The 18180-nt window shown below is 60.6% G+C and overlaps 2 protein-coding genes across 4 annotated transcripts; both read right to left on the bottom strand.

Moving 5' to 3' along the window:
• Positions 1-361: 361 nt before the first annotated feature.
• Positions 362-4168, bottom strand: ABHD17A (abhydrolase domain containing 17A, depalmitoylase). Its single transcript, XM_065745944.1, has 4 exons — positions 3844-4168; positions 2169-2363; positions 1387-1566; positions 362-612 (listed from the first exon to the last, which is right to left on the bottom strand). The coding sequence occupies exons 1-4, from the start codon at positions 4155-4157 to the stop codon at positions 387-389; spliced, it is 915 nt and encodes a 304-aa protein (XP_065602016.1). The 5' UTR covers positions 4158-4168; the 3' UTR covers positions 362-386.
• A 2010-nt stretch (positions 4169-6178) lies between these two features.
• LOC136054641 (AN1-type zinc finger protein 5-like) lies at positions 6179-13281 on the bottom strand. Of its 3 annotated transcripts, none has more exons than XM_065745962.1 (7): positions 13178-13281; positions 12716-12855; positions 10483-10657; positions 9935-10025; positions 9153-9271; positions 8227-8337; positions 6179-6943 (listed from the first exon to the last, which is right to left on the bottom strand). In XM_065745962.1, the coding sequence occupies exons 3-7, from the start codon at positions 10631-10633 to the stop codon at positions 6795-6797; spliced, it is 621 nt and encodes a 206-aa protein (XP_065602034.1). In that variant the 5' UTR covers positions 10634-10657; positions 12716-12855; positions 13178-13281; the 3' UTR covers positions 6179-6794. The 3 variants fall into 3 exon arrangements, with proteins under 3 accessions (XP_065602034.1, XP_065602032.1, XP_065602033.1); XM_065745960.1 differs by having other exon boundaries at positions 9935-10028; positions 13178-13280; XM_065745961.1 differs by lacking the exons at positions 12716-12855; positions 13178-13281 and adding an exon at positions 11047-11067 and having other exon boundaries at positions 9935-10028.
• Between the last annotated feature and the right edge of the window lie 4899 nt (positions 13282-18180).

Here is an 18180-nt window from a genome sequence, read left to right as displayed (position 1 = left end):
AGGCTCACCCCGCGGCTGCCCCCAGCCCTACTCGCCTTATTGCTATAGAGGGAGCAGCAGAGCAGCCAGGAGGAATTCAACAGTTTGTTGTTTTAGAAGAGGGAGACGAGAACATGTCCAAAGCTGAAGAATCACCATCGTGAGGGGCTCTGCTCTGCCCAACGGGGGGGAAAGGAGCGAGCTGCCCCCTCCTGCCCACAGCACCGGGTGATGCAAGGAGGGAGGAGAGCTGTGCTGCACCCTGCAGGAAACACACTGTCCGCTCGAGGCTCCCGAGGCCGTGGCCGTACAAACCCACCGTGCCTCCAGCAGCAGGGACTGGGAGCACTGGGAGAACTGGACGAACACGCGACCACCCCCACCCCTCCCCATCCTCCGCCCTGCAGCTAGTTGCGTTGGCTGGCCAGCTCCTGGGAGATGAATTTCCGAAGGCGCTCGAGGTACTGGCTGTAGAGTTCAATGTCATTGTGCCCGGCCCCATCCACCCACAGCGGCTCCACGGCTTTGGGACAGCGTTCGAAGAGCGCCAGGCCGTGCGAGAAGTCGATGACTTCATCCTCGGTGCCGTGGATGATGAGGACAGGAGAGGTGATTTTGGAGATCTTCTCAATGCTGTCCGAGAGGTGGAAGGGGAGAGATGACAGATGACAGGGGTAAGTGCAGGGATTGAGGCAGCCCTACCCAGCCTGCCCCACAAAGCACGGCCCTCTGGGGAAAGGCGGCAGGAAATGCTCTTTGATCACAGCAGAGCACAGGATGGGGAGCTCCTGCCAGGATCACAGAGCAGTGACAGCAGCCCCACGGGACCCAGGCAGGGCCGAGGGAAACCGCCCCTGGACAGCAATCCTGTGTTGGGATCAACCGTGCCTGGCAAGCACGGCCCCTCTCATCCCCATCCCCAGGGCCTGGGACACAAAGGCCAAACGAGGCCGTCGGGACACAGTGCGTGGGCTGGTGGCTCCCAGCCACACTTTGCAGCTCGGGGACCATCTCAGGCCCCGCTGGGTTGGCTGAGAGAGAGAGGCAGAGCAAGAGCTCGCTGCACCCCAGCACATAGACACCACCTCTGTTCTCAAGGAGGGGAAAAAAAGCCCCAAATGGGCAGAGACCTCCCAGGGACCTCCGGGTGACACCCAGGGAGATGACAGATGGGAAGGGATGTTGGCACAGCACAGATGGGAGGTGACACCACCAGGGAAGGCGAGGACACGTTGCACAGCCCTCGGGAGGGGCTCCAGGTCCCACTGTGGGGACTGTGTGTAAGGCAGGAAGGTCCTGATGGGCAACTTAAGGTGATCACAGGTCCCTGATTTTCCCCGTAACCCCACTGCACGGCCTAGGCTGGCATCGAGGACTGTCCCCAGCCCCTTCTCCTCAGGCTCTTACTTGGGGAAGGCATCAAACCAGTAGGTCTTCTTGGTCTCAGGGAAGGCGACTCTCATGCCAGAGGTGAGTGGGGAGTGGAGCACGATGGCAGCGCACTCGTAGCGGGACGCCAGGTCAACGGTGGGCACCGTGCCGATGCTCTGTCCGTACAAAATGATGTTCTCTGGGCTGATCCCATACCTAGGGGAGGAGAGGGCAGGGCCCGAGCATCAGGAACATTCCCAGCACCAGGAGCTGCAGCCCAGGAGTCGCCCTGCCCTGGTCACAGCACACTGTGGGGTGGAAATGGGGCTCTGTCCCTTCTGCCTTCCCTGCAGAAGCAGCTGCCCTGCCTCCCCAGCTGCCTGCTAGCACTGCAGTAATTAGTGCTAATTAAGAGTTGCACAGCTCTGACCTCGGGGAATGCCTGTCTAGGAGACAGAGGGGCCATCCCCACCGCGGCCTCAGGGAGCAGCCCGGGCTGAGCTGCTGGAGGAGCTGCAGGGTGTCGTACCCCACAGCACCCAGGTCTTCTCCCACCACAACAGCTTTCCACCCCCAGGTTCCTGCTGCATACAGCCCGGGTCCCTCTCTGGGACATTTCCTGTTTTCCAGAGCGCCGTCCCGACGCTTTCCTCAAATCCTCACACAGAGCCCACGCACCCACACCACCACCACCTCTGGCATTCATCACCGCATGGCAACGGTGGCAGACAGCAATGTCCCAGCGCCCACGGGCACCGGGATGGAGGACGGACCCGAGTCAGCCCACGAGCAGCAGCACTCAGCCCCCAGCAGCTCACCGCGTCCGCAGCGCCTGCCACGCCGCGTCGATGTCGGAGTAGAGGTTCCTCTCCGAGGGTTTCCCCGTGCTCACGCCGTAGCCCGAGTAGTCGTAGGAGAAGATGTTGCAGTTGATGCGCGTGCCCAGCCCGATGTAGAAGCTGCTCATCTGCCCCAGGTCCACCGCGTTGCCGTGTGAGAAGAGCACCGTGTACCTGCGGCACGAGATGGGACCGCTGTGGGCACCCGTGGGGGGAGGGGGGGGCTGAAATCCCAGCACGCAAAGGGATGCAGGGATGCCCTCGAGATGGTCCCGGCCCGCAGACACAACGACCTTCCTCACCAGCAGAAAGCAGCGGCCCTGAGGCACGATGCCTCCCAAGTTTCTGAGTCTATTTTTGGTTAAAAAAAAAAGCTCTGCATTTGGGGCCGTTCGCCCAATGGGAATTTGAAGGAATATCTGACAGCAGATTACTATTTTTCTTTTCCTCTCCCGAATCTGGCAAGACACCAGACCTTGGGAGAGCAGTGGATTGTGGGAGTGACAAGGCACAAGAAATTCCCACCGTTAAGGACAAAAACAACGTTCAGCGTCAAAATTCACACCAACAGACGGACGCTCTGAAAGGGGACCCAGCAGGGCACACTCCTCACCGAGCCCCAACAGTGTCAGGACACCTCTGATGGCAGAGCTGCACAGGGGACACACAGCACAGAGAGGGGGGACTCAACCCCTCCACCAGAGGCCGGAGCAGCCCTGGCAGGAAGGCAGCAGTGGGACGGAGATGGGACCTTCCCCACGCACCACTTCCGCAGGCAGATGGGGAGCAGCCAGCAGCAGTCCTTGGCCGCAGGACACCGCGAGCGGATGTGCACACAGAGCAATCCCGGGCTCGTTTCCTCTCTCTGGAGGCACGCAGCAGGATGGGATGGGAGCAGACATCCCTGCCAGGCGGCCTGGGGATGCCTGCGATGAACCAGGAATACCTGCAGCTGCACCGCTCTGTGCTGCGTGGGGCCGGGCTGGGTGTGCAGGCCTTCCAGAGCCCAAACCCAGCTCTGCTCTGTCCCCCTCCACATCCGGGTCTTCTGGAGGCAGTGGTGACAGTGAGGCCAGCCTGCGCTCACACAGCTCCATACGCACTGCCAACGTGGGGAGCAGCTGCCGTGCTCCCCCCAGCACCCACCCAACCAGGGGGACCCCAGCCCCCACCCCGCACTGCCCCGTGCTAGCTGTGCCAGCAGATCCCAGGATTCCTGGAGGTTCTGAGCAAAGCATCCCGTGGAGGGACACATTCCCCCAGCAGGAGCCAGCGCCTCAGGCTCCGCATCCTCCATCCCCAACAGGATTGGGAATCAAACTCTCCCTTCCTTACAGCCCTACAGGGCGCTCTATGCTAAGCTGTACCCAAACCCCTTCTGCTTCCCAATCCTGCACGACATCGGAGGGGCACCTCGAGGACAGCCTCAGCCAGGAGGGGACACCGAGGTCCCCGTAGCCCGCGGCTGCGCCCTGACTCCCTCCCTCAACCTGTTCAGTCCCATTCCCAGTTCCAGCCACAAGCCAAACAGGTTCCCAGCTGAGCTCCACCGCACTGCACGACGCCTCCGAACCCCGCGGCACCGCACGGCGCCGGGCCGGGCCGGGGCAGGGAGCTGGCAGCCAGCAGCACGAGCCCCAGCCCCACCACTCACCTGGCTCCCGGCACGCAGCGGACGTACATGCAGCCGATGCGGTTCCCTCGGCTGCTCTTGGTGAAGAACACCTCGATGTTGTCCAGCTCCCGCTGGGAGTACTGGAAATCCGCCTGGTCCTTCAAGTGCAGCTTCCACCGCCCCGCAGCGCCGCCTCGCAGGGACGCGGTGCTGGTGCTGCCCATGGGCTCCGGCTCCGGGACCACGGCGTAGGTGGGCTCCGGGGGGAGGAACGCCAGCTTGGCGGCGATGCGGCTGGGGCAGGGCGGGCAGCAGAAGAGGCAGCAGAGCTGGCTGATGGACAGCCCGTTCATGACAGCGGCTTCCAGGCCGAACGGGGCCGCGCTGGGAGCCAGGGAGGATCTGAAGCAGCACTGAGAGGTCCCGTCCCTGTCACGGCCGCTGGCGGTGCAGGGCAGCCCGCAGTCCCTCGTGGGTCAGGGTGGCCGCCATCCATGTGCTCGCCGGCCGCCTGCAGCGGTCAGACAGCAGTGAGGGCTCATCGCGCACGCAGCCGCCGTCCCACGCTTCCGACACCCCCACCGCACCAAACCCATCCCCCCCCCCACGCCTTCCCAGCATCGCAGCTCCGCGGCGGGATGGCACGACCCCCTTCCCCTTCCCCCTCCCCGGATGCGGGCGAGGGCCGCACCGCACGCGTGTGCGGCTGGAGAGCGGAGCTCCCAAAATAAGAAGGGAAAAAAGCGCCTATTTTCTGCAAGTTTGGGCACAGGCTCCGGGCTGAGGAATGTCAGAGCAGCCCACACCCCGCACAACGCGCTCCATCCGCCTCCGAAGGGCCGGGGAAGAGGAGGGATGGGAGGAGGGGGGAGGTTCAGCCTCAAGGGGGTGGGCACGCACGGTGATGCACCCCCCCCCGGGTCCACGACGCCGGGGGTGGTTGCACACCTGCATGGCCGGTGTGCATCGGGGCCGGGCGTGCGGCCACGCAGGCAGAGGCAGGAGGTGCACACGCCCGTGCTTGCACACGCCGGGTGTCACGCACACGCCCGTGTCGTGCCCTCACCCGTGTCAGCACACGGACCGGGGGGTGGGGGTGGGGGGGCAGTCCTCTCCGTGCGCGCACTCCGACCCCCGCGCTGTTTGTGCCGGGGCGGGAGGGGGGGGATCGTCCACATCGCGCACACAAAGGTGAGGATTGGGGGGGGGGATGGGGGTACATCCCCGCCACTCACAGCGCTCAGCGGGTGGATCCCACCCCCCCATCCCAGCAGGAGCTGTCCCCACGCCACGCGCTCTGTCGCCCTTCTGCAGCCCCCGTGCAAACCCCGCGCTGAGCGAAACCTGCGGGGATGGGGAGGGGGGGCGGGGGGGGGAGAAAACCGGGCCCTACAGAGCGCACAGAGACCACCGCCCCCACAGCCCCACTCAGAGCTCCTCTCCCCCCTCCCCTCAGCTCCAGCCCCCCACAGCTCCCTCAGTCCCCACATCCTCCCCCCCCCCTCACAGCACAGAGAGGAACCCCCCCCAGCTCCCACCATCTCCCTCGGGCTCCCTCTGCCCCACGCTCTCTCCGACGCCTCACTTCCCCACAACCCACCTCCCCCCACACCAAACACCCCGGCCCCCCATACCTGCACATGCCGGGGGCTCTTCCTCGGCCCCCCCCCGCCCGTTCGGAGCTGCTGTGACGCCAGGGCGGGGGCGGTGCTGGCGCTGCATGGCGGCCCCCGCAGGCCCCGCCCACCGCCGCCGCGCCCGGAAGTGACGCCCACGCCCCGCCCACCCCGTTGCTATGACAACGCCGCGCCCGCTTTCGCGTCGCTGCATCGTACTGCACTGCACTGCACTGCACTGCACTGCACTGCACTGCACTGCACGCAGCCGGGCTGCAGCGTCCCCCCCACTGCAGGACTGGCACCTCCCCAGCGCAGCACAGTTGCATTCCTGCGGCTTTTGCAGCTGCAGCCGCGGTGCACCCGCAGGGTGTGCGTGGAGCCGGGCTGCAAGGCGTGCCGTGGCACCCCCAATCCCTGCAGCCCTAAACCCTGCCCCGGGGAGCCCGGTGTGACCCACCCAGAACCCCCCGGTGTACAGCTTCCCCCTGCGATACTCTGGGACTCCAGTGCTGCTGACAGCCAGAATGCAGCAACCCCAACCCCGCTGGCTGTGGGAGCACAGCCCCACTGCTTGTCCCTTCCCCATCCCCAGGGCCCCCCAACGTTTGCTTCACGTGCCCCACAGCCCCCTGGGTGCCCCCGTTCCCAGGCCCAGAGCCTCCGTGTGCACTTCTGGTCATCCCAGGACCCTCCCTGTGACTTTCCACCCACCCCAGAGCTCCCAGGTCCTGAGCTGTGGCCGGAGCGCGTCCGTGTCACGGCAAGCCACAAAATAACTTTACTGTGCCATACTCTGCAGCTCAACGATGCAGTTGCTTCAACGACAGCTTCTCAAAGGGAAAAGGGGCGTGGGGTTGGGAGCATTAAAACTACAGAATCCTCTTTTCTGCATCTGAGACCGAACGCCTCTCGGGGCGCGGGGGTGGGATCGCTGCTGGGACTCCGCTCCCCACTCCGCAGCCATCGGGAGGAGGGGATGGGGTGGAGGGAGGGGGGGTCTGGAGGCAGCTCGGGGGCTCCAGCCACGAGTCCCAGGCAGTCTGCAGGACGTGGAGCTGTGGGGAGGAATGGGGGGGGGGAGTTGCCTGGGGAGGAGAAGTGCCGCGGTCTCAGTGCTGCAGCGGGTGAGGCAGTGTCGGGCCCGTGTCCTCGAGAAAGCTGGACAGAAATGGATGCCCTGAAGGACTGTAGGGAGAGGAGGAACACCATGCTTCTGCCAAGGAGGTGCGAGGAGTATCCCGGTCCGGGTGCTGGTTTGCGTGTGCTGCTGGATCCCCATATCCACTGACGGGGCTGGGAGGAGGGGGAAGGCTGGGAGGACGGTGAGGAGCACCAGGCTACCAGGCTGGAGTTCGAGCTGCTCAGCCCCGTTCACAGCTTCTGGATCTTCTCAGCTATAACGACGGGGTTCTCCTTCCGGATCTTCTCAGCAGCTTCTGCCTTGTAGTCGTAGGGGCAGGCGTGCATGTCCGAGTATCGGTGAATGGCACAGAACAGGTTCCCACAGCGGCAATCGAAGCCTAAAGGGAAGAAGAGCAGAGAGAGACATAGCAGTCCCCACCCAGGAGGAGGACGGAGGCAGAGCCCTCTCCCACTGCACCTCTAAAGCCACCTAATGCAGACAGAGCTCAAAGCAGCGAGGAAGGCTGTGCCCAGATCCCTAACACGGGCTGCAGCCCGAGCTGGGGCAGCAGAGCAGCAGAACCTGGGCTGACAGGCAGCAAGCCAGCAAACAAAACCTTCCTTCACCTCATCAGCATCGCTTTCAAGTTATTTAGGTCTTAAGAAGTTCGTAATTCAGTGGCTCTGCTTGGAGCAGCTCAGCTCCCCACTGCAGTGACAGTGAACCATGCTCCTCCCTGTAGGAACTGCAGGCTGGGAAGATCACAAACCCAACACTGCGAGGTTTCACTTCACACCTCTTTGAGAAAACCCCTTTTATCCTAAATGCCCTGAATTCAAAGGAATTTTCTGCAAGAGGAAAATCATCCTCCCTGCAGATCTGAAGGCTGAGCACAGAGCTCCCTTCCTCACCCACAACCCCAGCTTTATAAACCTGCACTTATCCCATGGTAGCACACCAACATCTCCAGGCAAGCTCAGGCAGCAGAGTGCTGAGCAAACCTCCAAGGAGGCAGAGGTGCACATGCAGCTCTCTGAGAGGAGACAGTGCTGCTAGGACAGTGTGACCTGCACAGAGCCAAGGGACAACTAAACACCAAGAGTTATTTTAGAGGAACAACGGTTTTTAGATTAACTAACGCTGGCCATGATATCTGCTCCATGAATTTTCCACTTTCCAGAGCAAGTTCTCCCACCGATCCCTGCTCCCAGCACAGCACCTCTCACTTTTGAGCTGTACAGGCTCAACAAGGAGCACCACCTGAGAGCTTCCTGCTCTCACAAAGTCAAGCAACCCTCACAGACAGGAGGAATGGAGTGGGATTTCATCTCGGGTCTAACTCACTTCACGTCAGTAGTACCAAGGATTTATTGCTGCCTTGAACAGGAGCACAGCGAGATGTACGGTGAAGGCTGCTTGTCTTTGTGAAGCTTAGGGAGCAGAAATACCCTGAGTTCTGCACCCCTGACTTCAAGGGCTGGCATGCAGAGCCTCAGATTCCCCATGCTACCACGTGGGACAGCCCTGGCTGCAGTCAGTCCCTTCCCACCCACCCTACAGCACTCCTTGCGACGTGAAGTGCTCCTCAGAGGGGGTACCCCCAGGCACTGAGCCACCCCATCCCTCTGAGCTCAGGCAGCAGGGCAGCACGAGGCCATCAGAGCCCGGGCAGGGTCTCACCAGTCAGCCCTATCTTCTTCCGGCACGTGAAGCAGCGATTCTTCTTCTGTTTCGGTTTCTCTGGAGATGTTTTATCCTCGGCTGAGCTCTGTGATGTTTCGAGGGGGGTACCTGAACCACACAGCAGAGCTCTCAATGAACCAAGCAGACACACTGCTGTGCTCCTGCAGCTGTCTGAGGGTCTGTGGAATGTCTCTGATCCCAGATAACACACGCTGCTCTAACCCACGCTCACAGCCCGCACACATCAGACCCCAAACCAACACTTGTCCTCATCCACAGAGACCCACAGCTCACACAGCTCATGTTTCCACCCCCCCGTGTTGGTTCCCCAAGCTCAGAAACACCAACGACACACTAAACTTTAGCTCAGGCATCCATAGAGTACGGCTCTCTCGTGCAGAGGAAAGTCAGCACCGAGTAGAATTATCCAGCACCCAGCACAGGTTAAAATGCTTAGGGATAGTTAATGTGTACATCTGAGCCCGGAGTTAATCTGATAAAACATAAATAAATAAAATTAACCCCTTGCATGTAGCAGTAATTGTTTTTGTTGACTCTTATGTAAGTGTTCCTCGTATGTAGGTCTCAGAACGCTCTGCACAGATACTCATCACTGCCTCTAATCTACAGAAAGGAAAACTGAGCTCTGAAAGTCAGGCTGCTGAAGGTCACTGATTTCCTAGAGCACCTGAGCAGGCTGGAGCCAGCACGAGGGAGGAGCTGCAGCTGCTGGGAGATGCACACCTGCAGGGTGCAGAAACCTGGCTGAGGACATGGTCCAGCCCTGAAGCTCCTGTAATCCCACTAACAGAAAAGAGAGGCAGGCTGTTTCAACTCTCTCTCGCTACTGTACTTGCTGCTCAAACTGATTTGTTAGGTGGGTGTCATCCAGCCTCGTGCAGAAGCCAAACCAACCAGCCTACCTGATGGGGAAGATGCTGAGGTGGCCTCTTCTGTCTTGGCGAGCCCTTCTGTCTCACTGCTGCTTTCCTCTCTGGATATGCTCATGGCTGTCATCTGGTGGGTCACAGGAGACTGAGCACTGGAAGCAAGGGATAAACAAAGCAAACATAAGGATTGTCCTTTGGGGAACAGTGACATGGGAGAGGTCTTCAGCTCACTGTTAGCTCCATTATACTCAGATGGAGCTCAGGGGGACAGCCGGCCTGCTCCCCTTGGGAGCTGGGATCAAAGATCTCTACAGACACCAATGGAATGAATGTGTGATGACCTCAGTTTCCTCTTCTACCCAATTACATCCCAAAGCCAACAGCCCATCCAAACAAGTCCAGGGCCAGGGAAACAGTTATGAGTCATGACTGCAAAGTGATGGGAGAGATAAGTAGCGCACTCCTCTCCGTCAACCATGGCTGAGATCCCCATTTCAGCTCTTGCAGCTTCCAGGATGGATCATCAACAGATGCTTTCGCTCACAACTGAGCCAAAACACAGCAACTGAACGAAGCTATGGACAGAGCAGGTGCCCCAGCTGTAAGAGAACCAGCTTCCTACAGGGCTGTAGCTCACTCCCAACCTCTGGCACTTGCCCCTCAATCAGTCATTATCACCGGGGACCTCTCAATCTTCCAGTTAAACCAGGAGAACAGAAATCCTCACCTGACCCAGCCTGTTTTACAGATCCCCATGACCACGCAAAGGATAAAGCCCACACAGCTGCAGGTACACCCCCAGGCCATGCCCCCACCTGGCTTTTGCATCCTCGGCTGTGGAGTCCTCCTCTGCCTGCTGCCCTGCAATCGATTCTGATGCCACGGGGCTGCTGCTGGGACTGCTGGCTGCTGTGAGACAAGAGCACAACCTTGGTGAAGCCTTAGAGATGGGATGAGCATCCCTCCTGCATGCTCCCCACTCTGTGACAGGTCGGCTGCGTTCGTTATGGAACAAACTTTATTCCATTGCTTTCACACATCAAACCCATAGAGAAAACCATGCAAACTCGAGGTCAAAATCTTCCCCCCAGGAAAGATTTGGAGGGACGTGACACGATTCCTAGCAGTCACACAGCTCTGTGAGCAGGCTACAGCTAAAAGTTTGCACCCCCGTTAGAGCAAGCGATGGCTTACAGTACTGGAAGGTGCTTCACAAACAGCTGCTGCCAGGAGGAAAACTCACAGGGGAAAAAGAAAGATTTCCAGGAGGGATTCAATCTGATGGTGACCGACACCAGCACTGTGCTCTCACCCAGACAGGGGCACTCATCTAACACAGATTTCTTGGACAAAATTCCTCTACCTGGAGGGCTTATCCTGTCACTGCTCTGTTGCCTCTGTAGAAATTCCTTATAGCAGACGGAGCACATCCCGTTGGTGCGGGGGCTGCCATAGAACCCACAGCCAGTGGTACACAGCAGAGGCACCTGGGTTTGATTCGTCTCCTGAGCCATCCTTCCTCCTCCAAAGGTGCCAAGCTGCAAAAGGGAATAAAAACAAGACAGCTGTTACAGTCTGAGAACTCCACCACTGCGTACCGCAGCTCATCAGGAAGGAGCACAAAGGATCCCCAGGGCCTGGATCCTTCGTGCACACCACGGTGCAACCCAAGTCCCCTGAGATAGGGCGCACACAGCTCGTAAGCAGCGATGGGATGGACAGCCTGGCTGCCAGCAAGCCTGGAAAGCCAGCAGGAGCTGACACCACAGGGCTCCCTGTGCTCACTGGAGGACAGACTCAACGTTAAGAGCTGAACCATCCGCTCTAAGTGCAACAAGAAGTGCCATCACAGTGTGACTAATGACTCCTGCAAACACTGAAGCAACAAATGCAGGTCAAACAGCCAGCATTCAGGTTAATTAGTTACCTCCTGCACCCGGCGGTGCTGTTTTCATTACAAGACAGCTTTAAGTTTTAGTGATGCGAGGGAACTCTCAATTCTGACATATTTAAGTGTTCCCTGACACATGCTGGTGGATGAGGGCAACCATTTAGGCAGGAGGTCAGAATAAGGCTTCTTTCCAGCTGTGAGGGGAGTTCTGCAATACCTTCCCCACAAAATGCACCTCTCTGTGTTGCACACAGCAAACCCAGGAGCTGACCCTCGTGGGTTGTAAAATTCACATGGCCCAACTGCACTGCACCCTTGCAACAACAAAAAAAAAGCACCCATTCAAATAAAACAACAGGATAAAAACATCATCCCCAGCTGGAACGGTGCTCTGCTCTGCAGACAAGACCCTGCTTGCAGGGCAGCACCGATGAGCACACCAACGCTGCAGGGTGACAGCAGGAGCGCAGCTCCCAGCCCCAGCAGCAGGATGAGCCCTTCCAGCTGCACAACGAGAGCTCTGCAGTGAGGATTTCCCCTTCTGCCTTCACCCACGTTTCCTCAGGAAGTGGAGCGAGCCAGCTCCTGGTCCCTGTGTGTGAGGGGGGGGACAAAGGGACGTTCACAGGTGGCTCTGGCTCGGAAGCAAACCCCGGGTGTTGCTGCAAGGAGTCCCCAGCAGCATTCCTCCTCCTCCCAGCATGGCAGACACAAAGCAGCCATGGCTTCACAGCTGACTCTGCTCTCTTTCATGCCCAGCTCCCCCAGCCTGGTTGCACAGAGCAAAGCTGAAAGGCAGAACCCCCATCCCTGCAACCCGGCAGCCATCCACAGAAGGACTTTATGAAATTGTTTCTCGTTTTGAGTGACACTACAGACAGAAATGGAGGACTGCTGCAACACTGGATGAGTTCAGCTGGCAGTCCGGGCACCATGCAGCACAGAGCCTGGCTGCCAGACCTGACAAAGCACAGAATAGTTTGAGTCGGGAGGGACCTCTGAAGGTGGTCCTACTCCCTGCACAGAGCAGGGACACCCACAGCTCCACCAAATGCTCAGAGCCCTGTCCCCTGACCTCAGGTATCTGAAGGATGGGACATCCACCACCCCACTGGGCAGCCTGCACCAGTGCCTCACCGCCCGTATCATAAAGAACTTCCTTATATCAAGCCTAAGACTCCTCTCTTTTAGTCTGAAGCCACTTCCTCTTGTCCTATCACACAGACCCTGCTAACGACTCCGTCCCCTCACCTCTTACAGCCCCTTTAGGTACCGAGAGGCCACACTCAGCTCTTCCCGGAGCCCTCCGTCCCTCAGGCTGCACAGCCCCAGCTCTCAGCTGCTCCATCCCTTTCTGTGGTCCTCCGCTGGACACATTCCAGCAGCTCCGTGTCTCTCCTGTGCTGAGCACTCCCCATCGGGACGCAGTGAGGTCTCAGCACAGAGCAGAGGGGCAGATCCCCACCCTCACCCGCTGCCTGTGCTGCTCTGGTTGCAGCCAAGGATCCGCTCCGGTTCAGGGCTGCGAGGGCACCGTGCTGGCTCACAGCCGGCTGCCACCCCCAAGGAAATACCGAACCCGAGGAGAGACCTGACCTCTTTCTTCCCCTCTGGCTGCTCCGTCACTCAGCCTGGAGGCAGCACCAGGCAGGGGAGCTCACTATCACCACTAACACCGCTCCATGGCCACGCTACTTCCACTCACCACCAACGGGGCCTTCTGTCCGCCGCTCCGCTCAGCGAGCCGTGCGTTCAGCGCAGCCCAAAGAAGCGGCCCCACCGCTCAGCCTCTCCCCGTCTCAAGTGCCCGTGGGTTGGCAAACCGACGCTGGGCTGAGACCCCACCTGAAAAAGAAAACCCCAAACCCACATCACGGCCACGGCACTCCGAACCCAGAACAAAGACACAGCGCCCGGAGCCCCCCCTGGACGCTATGGGGCCGCCGTGTGGGGCCGGCCGTGGGGAGACCCTGCGGGGCGGTGGGAGAACTGCAGCCCCAGGGCTGAGCGCGGCGCCGGGCCGACCCGTTCCGCCCCCCCCCCCCCCAACCCCACCCCCCTCACGCCGCGGTGGGGCGCCCGCTCCCGGCGTGCTGTAAAAATCGAGGCCGAGGCTTTGAGGCCTACACGGAAGGCCGCGCGTCGGGGCGGACCAGGCCGCACTCACCGGAGCAGGCGGGCGGCCGCCGGGCCAGGCCGGGCCGGGCCGGGGGCGGCCGCCGGGAAGCTCAGGAGGGCGGCGGGCAGAGCGGACGGACGGGAAACATGGCGGAGCGCGGCGGCAGGACCGCGGCCCCCGAGCGCCCTCCCCCGGGGAGGGCCCGCCCGGGCGGGAGGGGAGGGCCGGGGACCCCTGGACGGAGGGGTTCGGTGTGGGGTGAGCCCTATGGGGTGGGGGAGGAGCTGTAGGGGCTATAGGGCTGACCCGCTGTGGGGGACGCCTGGGGACACCCCCCAGCTGTAGGTGTTCCCCTATAAGGATGGCTGCCCACGTCCTGGAGAGGGGATGTGACACAGCTGGGGCTGTACGGAGAGGATCGGAGGTGCCCTGCGGTGGGGTCCGGGACCCCCATCTCCTGCAGCTTGAGTCTAGCTGTGTGCCTGCCCCCTAAGCTATGGGAGCTGGGACATAGATGGCCCTCGGACCCACGGACCTCCCCACGCAGCAATAGGAACTGGGCCCCTGCTGGAGGGGAGGGGAGAGGAGAGTGGGGGTCAGCCCGTCTGGAGCAGCTGGAGGAGAGGGCTGGTGATGCTGTGCCCTTGTCTCAGGTATAGGGCCAGGGCACAGTGCCCAAGCTATAAGGGGAGAGCTGGGGAGGGGGTTCCCCCGTGCGTCTGTGCGGTGATGCAGGGTTAATTCCAAGTTTATTGGCTCCCAAACAGGCCGAGGAGTCCGTGGACAGAAAGGGATGTTGGGGTGCTCTGATAACCAGCACGTGCTGCAGAGCCGTGCTTCCATCACACAACGGGGCACAGGACAAGGAGCCACAAACCCCAGCTGCCAACAACCCCTCTGAATTTGTCCAGCACCAGCTCTCAGCTTTTGTTCTGCTTCCTCATGGGAAGAAAGAGCATCAGAGCAGGTGAGCTCTTCCCTCTGCAGCACTGGATGATGACGGTCACGCTGCTCCTTAAGGAACTACGCAGAGCCCTGGCCGTGTCCAGCTGCGGACTGCAGATCACCCCTGTTGCTCTGTTCTGAACCTCTTTCCAAACCACGTTTGGGTATCGACACAATACGGAACTGTGAGGTTTATCTGCCTGAGGCTGTGCTCAGGGTGCAGCTCGTTCTTGGCCGTGCTCTCCTGTTCCTGACTTTGTGGGTGCATCCTGTGGGTGCCTGGATAAATCCCCAACCAGGGCTACAGGCAAACAGCAGGGAGCAAAACCCTTGAGAAACCACCACTAAGCTCAGAGGATGTTCATCTTCCCACCTTCTCCCCCTCCCAGCGGCTGCTAAAACATTTCTGGGTTAGCACTAACCAGGGTTACTGCATCTCTTCGGTTCACCAAAGCCAGGCTTTGCCCTGGGGAAGCTCACGGTGCTCTGAGCTCGCTTATGGGGCTGTTTCCATGCCCACAAAGGCATCTTGTGGCCATTTGATTTGTTTGCTGGCATGGTCCAGGCTGAAGGAGTAAACGAGTCATTCTCTGTCTCGTGTGCAAGCACTCCTAGTTTCATCCTGGTGTCCTTGGGTCCCTCCTTCACAGCACAGAATCCAGCAGCCACAGGCACCCATTCGAGAGCAAGGCTTTGCTCTGGATCCCTACTGCAAGACGCCGGGGCGAGCAGCACCAGGCATCCTCCTGCCGGGACAGGCTCGGATTTGGAGCACCCAGGGGAGCAACCCGAGCCCACCCGGCTGCTGGGGGAGCCGGGACAGGGGACTGGCGGTGGCCACGAGCACAGCGAGGAAGCCACCAGGTGGCACCAGGCTCCCGCTCACCCCCTCCATCTCCATCCCCTCCTACTCTCCCTCGGCACCCCGCTTCCAGCCTGGGGTGCGAGCTGGGGGTCTCAAAGGGGTCCGTAATGACACCTGGATTAGAGCCGTGAGACAGTTCCCAAGGGTGCTGGCCCAGCCTGGCTCTGTCCCATCCCAGTCCCACTCTCCCCTGTCCCCAGACCCGCTGTGGTCACTGCTGGAGCATCCCCCCAACCTGGAGCCCACCCCTGCCCGCTGTGGGGCTGCAGTCAGCCCCCTCCAAGGCCGATCTCTGCGTTATCTAATGCCATAAATGTCACTCCGCCCGGGGGAGCGAGGCGTGCAGGGAGGGGAGGGCAGCGAGAGAAGGGGCAGGAGAACCAGGAGCAAAACAGTATCGACTGCTAGCCAATTATCCCTGTTATCAAAGCAGCACAATTAAAGGACGAGGACACGTTTCCAAGGCTTTCCAGCTTGGCTGTGCACGCAGAAGCGCTCACATCTGCACATGCGTAGCGCACACACACACACACACACACACACACACACACACACACACACGCACGCACACACACACACGCACACACACACACGCACACACACACACACGCACACACACACACGCCCCGGTGCGTGCATCCTCCGCTCCGCAGTGCCCGCTGAGCTTGTTTTCCCAGCAGAGTTAATCTCCACGGCCGCTTTCTGTGCAGCAAGATGTGCTTCCATCTGGCTCCCGCTGAGCTCGGGCAGAGCTCTGCCCGGCCAGGAGCTGCAGCTGTGCCACCGCGGCCCTTTCTCATCCCCTTTTGCTTTTTCCTCCCCCCCCCTACCCTTCTTCCCATTCGGTGCTGCACCCCGGAGCTCTCCTGTGCTGTCAGCAGAGCAGGGCTCAGGTTCTCCAGCTCTTTATGGGATGGAGAATGCAGCTCTGCTCCCAATCCCGTTGCTAAATGCAAGCAGGGACCGAACCACAGCCCAAAACACCCGCAAAGGACCAGTGCAGCAGCAACCCTAATCTGCATCCCAAAGCATCCCCCACCCCGACCCCCTGCCCCGTGCCCCCACTGCTCCCATCCCCCCCAGCTAACACATTGACCCAGAGCCGCGCCAGCCCCTCTCTGCAGTGACACACATCTGGGGAAGAAAAGAGAGGGGAGTGGGCGTCCAAACCCTCTCAGGAGGGTCTGTGGGTTAGAAACCCTCTGCAATCCGCTGTCTCCTCCTCGGCTGCTGTGCACAAAGCGCTCCCTGGGGCGCCGGGAAGGAAAGAGGGGACGCGGGAGCCCTTTCACAGTCCGCTCTTTGGTTGCAAACTGCTTAATTTCCTGAACGGAACGCTGTATTTTTTGTTGTTGTTGTTGTTGTGATGGAAGGATGGCACTTTTTGGGGGCTATTCATCGGTCGCCACGGCAACGGGGCTCCAGCAATGGGCAGCCGAGATTGCGGGCGATTAGAGACAACGTGTAAAAGGTGGGAGACGCGGGGCACCTCGCGAGCAGCCTCTTCCCAAATGACTCGAATTATCCTCATTATTTCCCCCCCCCCTTCCTCCTCCTCCTCCTCCTTCTCCTCGGCCCATTCTCTTCCCCGGTCCGCGGGAGATGTCATCGTTATATAAACACGGGAAGAGCTGCGTGGATGGAGGAGCAGTGTCTTCTGGTAGGGGCTGACCTGGAAAACTCGTGGTGAGGAAGATGAGACCCTCCAGAAGGAGCTGGGGCAGCCATCACACCCCCATTGCTCACTGCTGGAGGGGGACAGGGAACGGCAGCTCCCGGAAAGCACTGCTGTTTTGGGGGTAAAACAGAGGGAAACGGTTCAGCAAAGCTGAAGCCGTCCGGGGTTGGCTCTTCCTGTGGTCTGCGGGGCCGCACCGAAGCACGGAGACCATGAAAGTTTAATGCAGCCTGAAATATTCATGGCACTTTCGAAGCCGACGCGGAAATCGCACCGAACGGCCCTGAATATTTCATGGGTGGCTGCGTGCTGGGATGCCAGGGGAGCTCCTCTGCCAGGGACACCCCAACTTCTGCCCCTCCACGTGTCACAGCCGTCTCTGCTCCTTGGCCACGGCAGGGATGGGAGTTGTCACCTCCTGCAGGTGATGGGAACCACCCGGGGCGAAGAAGGCTCCCAAGGGGCCCCGAGGATGCTCCTCACCCAGGGACGTGGGGTGCCAGGAGGTGACCCCAGCTCAGATCCCCATCTCCTTGGTGCACCTGTGTCACCCGTGAGCTGCTCCTAGCACACTCAGGTGGCTGCAGGTCCCCAGATCCCACAGTGCTGGGGGCAGTGAGGGCACCCTGCGTTGGGGGACACCCAGGCCCCATGTGGGGACAGAGCCCTGAGCCCCGAGTGCAGGGCAGGAGCTGAATCCACCGCAGTGCTTTGCACTCTGGGAGGATGCTGGGGCCACCAAGAATGGTGTCACCTCCCCAGAACGTTGCACGGGGGATGGAAGGGGACCGAGCACCCACCCCACAAGCTGCGGCCTCAGCTGCAGCACTGCCACCACCATCACCCCCCCACGCTGTGGTGTCACATCGGATGTGTGAGGCTGACACCTCCGGGCTGTGACATTGGTGACATTGTGGGCACATCCACGGCTGATGGATCCCTGCTCGGCACCCCCGGATGGGATGCTCACCCCAATCCCCCCTGGGGCTGCTTCAGCTTTGCTGAACCATTTCCCTCTGTTTTACCCCCAGAACAGCAGCGCTCTCCGGGAGCTGCGGTTCCCTGTCCCCCTCCAGCAGTGAGCAATGGGGGTGTGATGGCTGCAGGAAGATGCTCGCAGCCCCCCCAGCTCCTTCTGGAGGGTCTCATCCTCCTCCCCATGAGTTTTGCAGGTCAACCCATTTGGGGCCACTTTGGCTCTCCAGGACCACTCCTTTGGGCCCACTGTCCGCTGTGTCCCCACCCCACATTTCAGGTTCAGTGATACCCCCAGTGCCTTCATCCCACACAGCCCTGGGGGGGGGGAGGAAGAGGAGGAAGTTGGAAGACACACCTGCAAGAGCAGAGCCGGGGGACGGGGTGGGAGAAGGAGTTAATTCCTACACCGAAAAGCTCTTTGCCCACGTCTCAGCTCTAATGGAAGAGTCGTGTCGGATTAGCGGGCGGGGGGCGAGGGCGCCCTGCGTGCTGGGAGAGGCCGGGGAAGCCATGCGGAATGGCAGATCTGGGCCACTGTGCCAGCGCCGGCGGGGACACGCCATGACGGGGACTCCCGCTCCTCCT

Source organism: Cyrtonyx montezumae, unplaced genomic scaffold, assembly GCF_038088225.1.
Source record: "Cyrtonyx montezumae isolate F1298 unplaced genomic scaffold, pur_monq_1.0 scaffold_39, whole genome shotgun sequence".
Classification (NCBI taxonomy): Eukaryota; Metazoa; Chordata; class Aves; order Galliformes; family Odontophoridae; genus Cyrtonyx; species Cyrtonyx montezumae.
This window is presented reverse-complemented; position numbering and strand designations above follow the sequence as displayed.

What these genes read in the sequence shown, in the direction of transcription:
- ABHD17A (XM_065745944.1), bottom strand. Translation starts at nt 4,157, where the DNA reads ATGAACGGGCTGTCCATCAGCCAGCTCTGCTGCCTCTTCTGCTGCCCG. An exon ending in CGCTGCGTGCCGGGAGCCAG is followed by an intron (nt 2,364 to 3,843) that starts GTGAGTGGTGGG and finishes CTCGTGCCGCAG; the next exon opens with GTACACGGTGCTCTTCTCAC. An exon ending in TGGCAGGCGCTGCGGACGCG is followed by an intron (nt 1,567 to 2,168) that starts GTGAGCTGCTGG and finishes CTCCTCCCCTAG; the next exon opens with GTATGGGATCAGCCCAGAGA.
- LOC136054641 (XM_065745960.1), bottom strand. Translation starts at nt 10,633, where the DNA reads ATGGCTCAGGAGACGAATCAAACCCAGGTGCCTCTGCTGTGTACCACT. An exon ending in TGACAGGATAAGCCCTCCAG is followed by an intron (nt 10,029 to 10,482) that starts GTAGAGGAATTT and finishes CTTGTCTCACAG; the next exon opens with CAGCCAGCAGTCCCAGCAGC. An exon ending in CTCAGCATCTTCCCCATCAG is followed by an intron (nt 8,338 to 9,152) that starts GTAGGCTGGTTG and finishes TGTGTGGTTCAG; the next exon opens with GTACCCCCCTCGAAACATCA.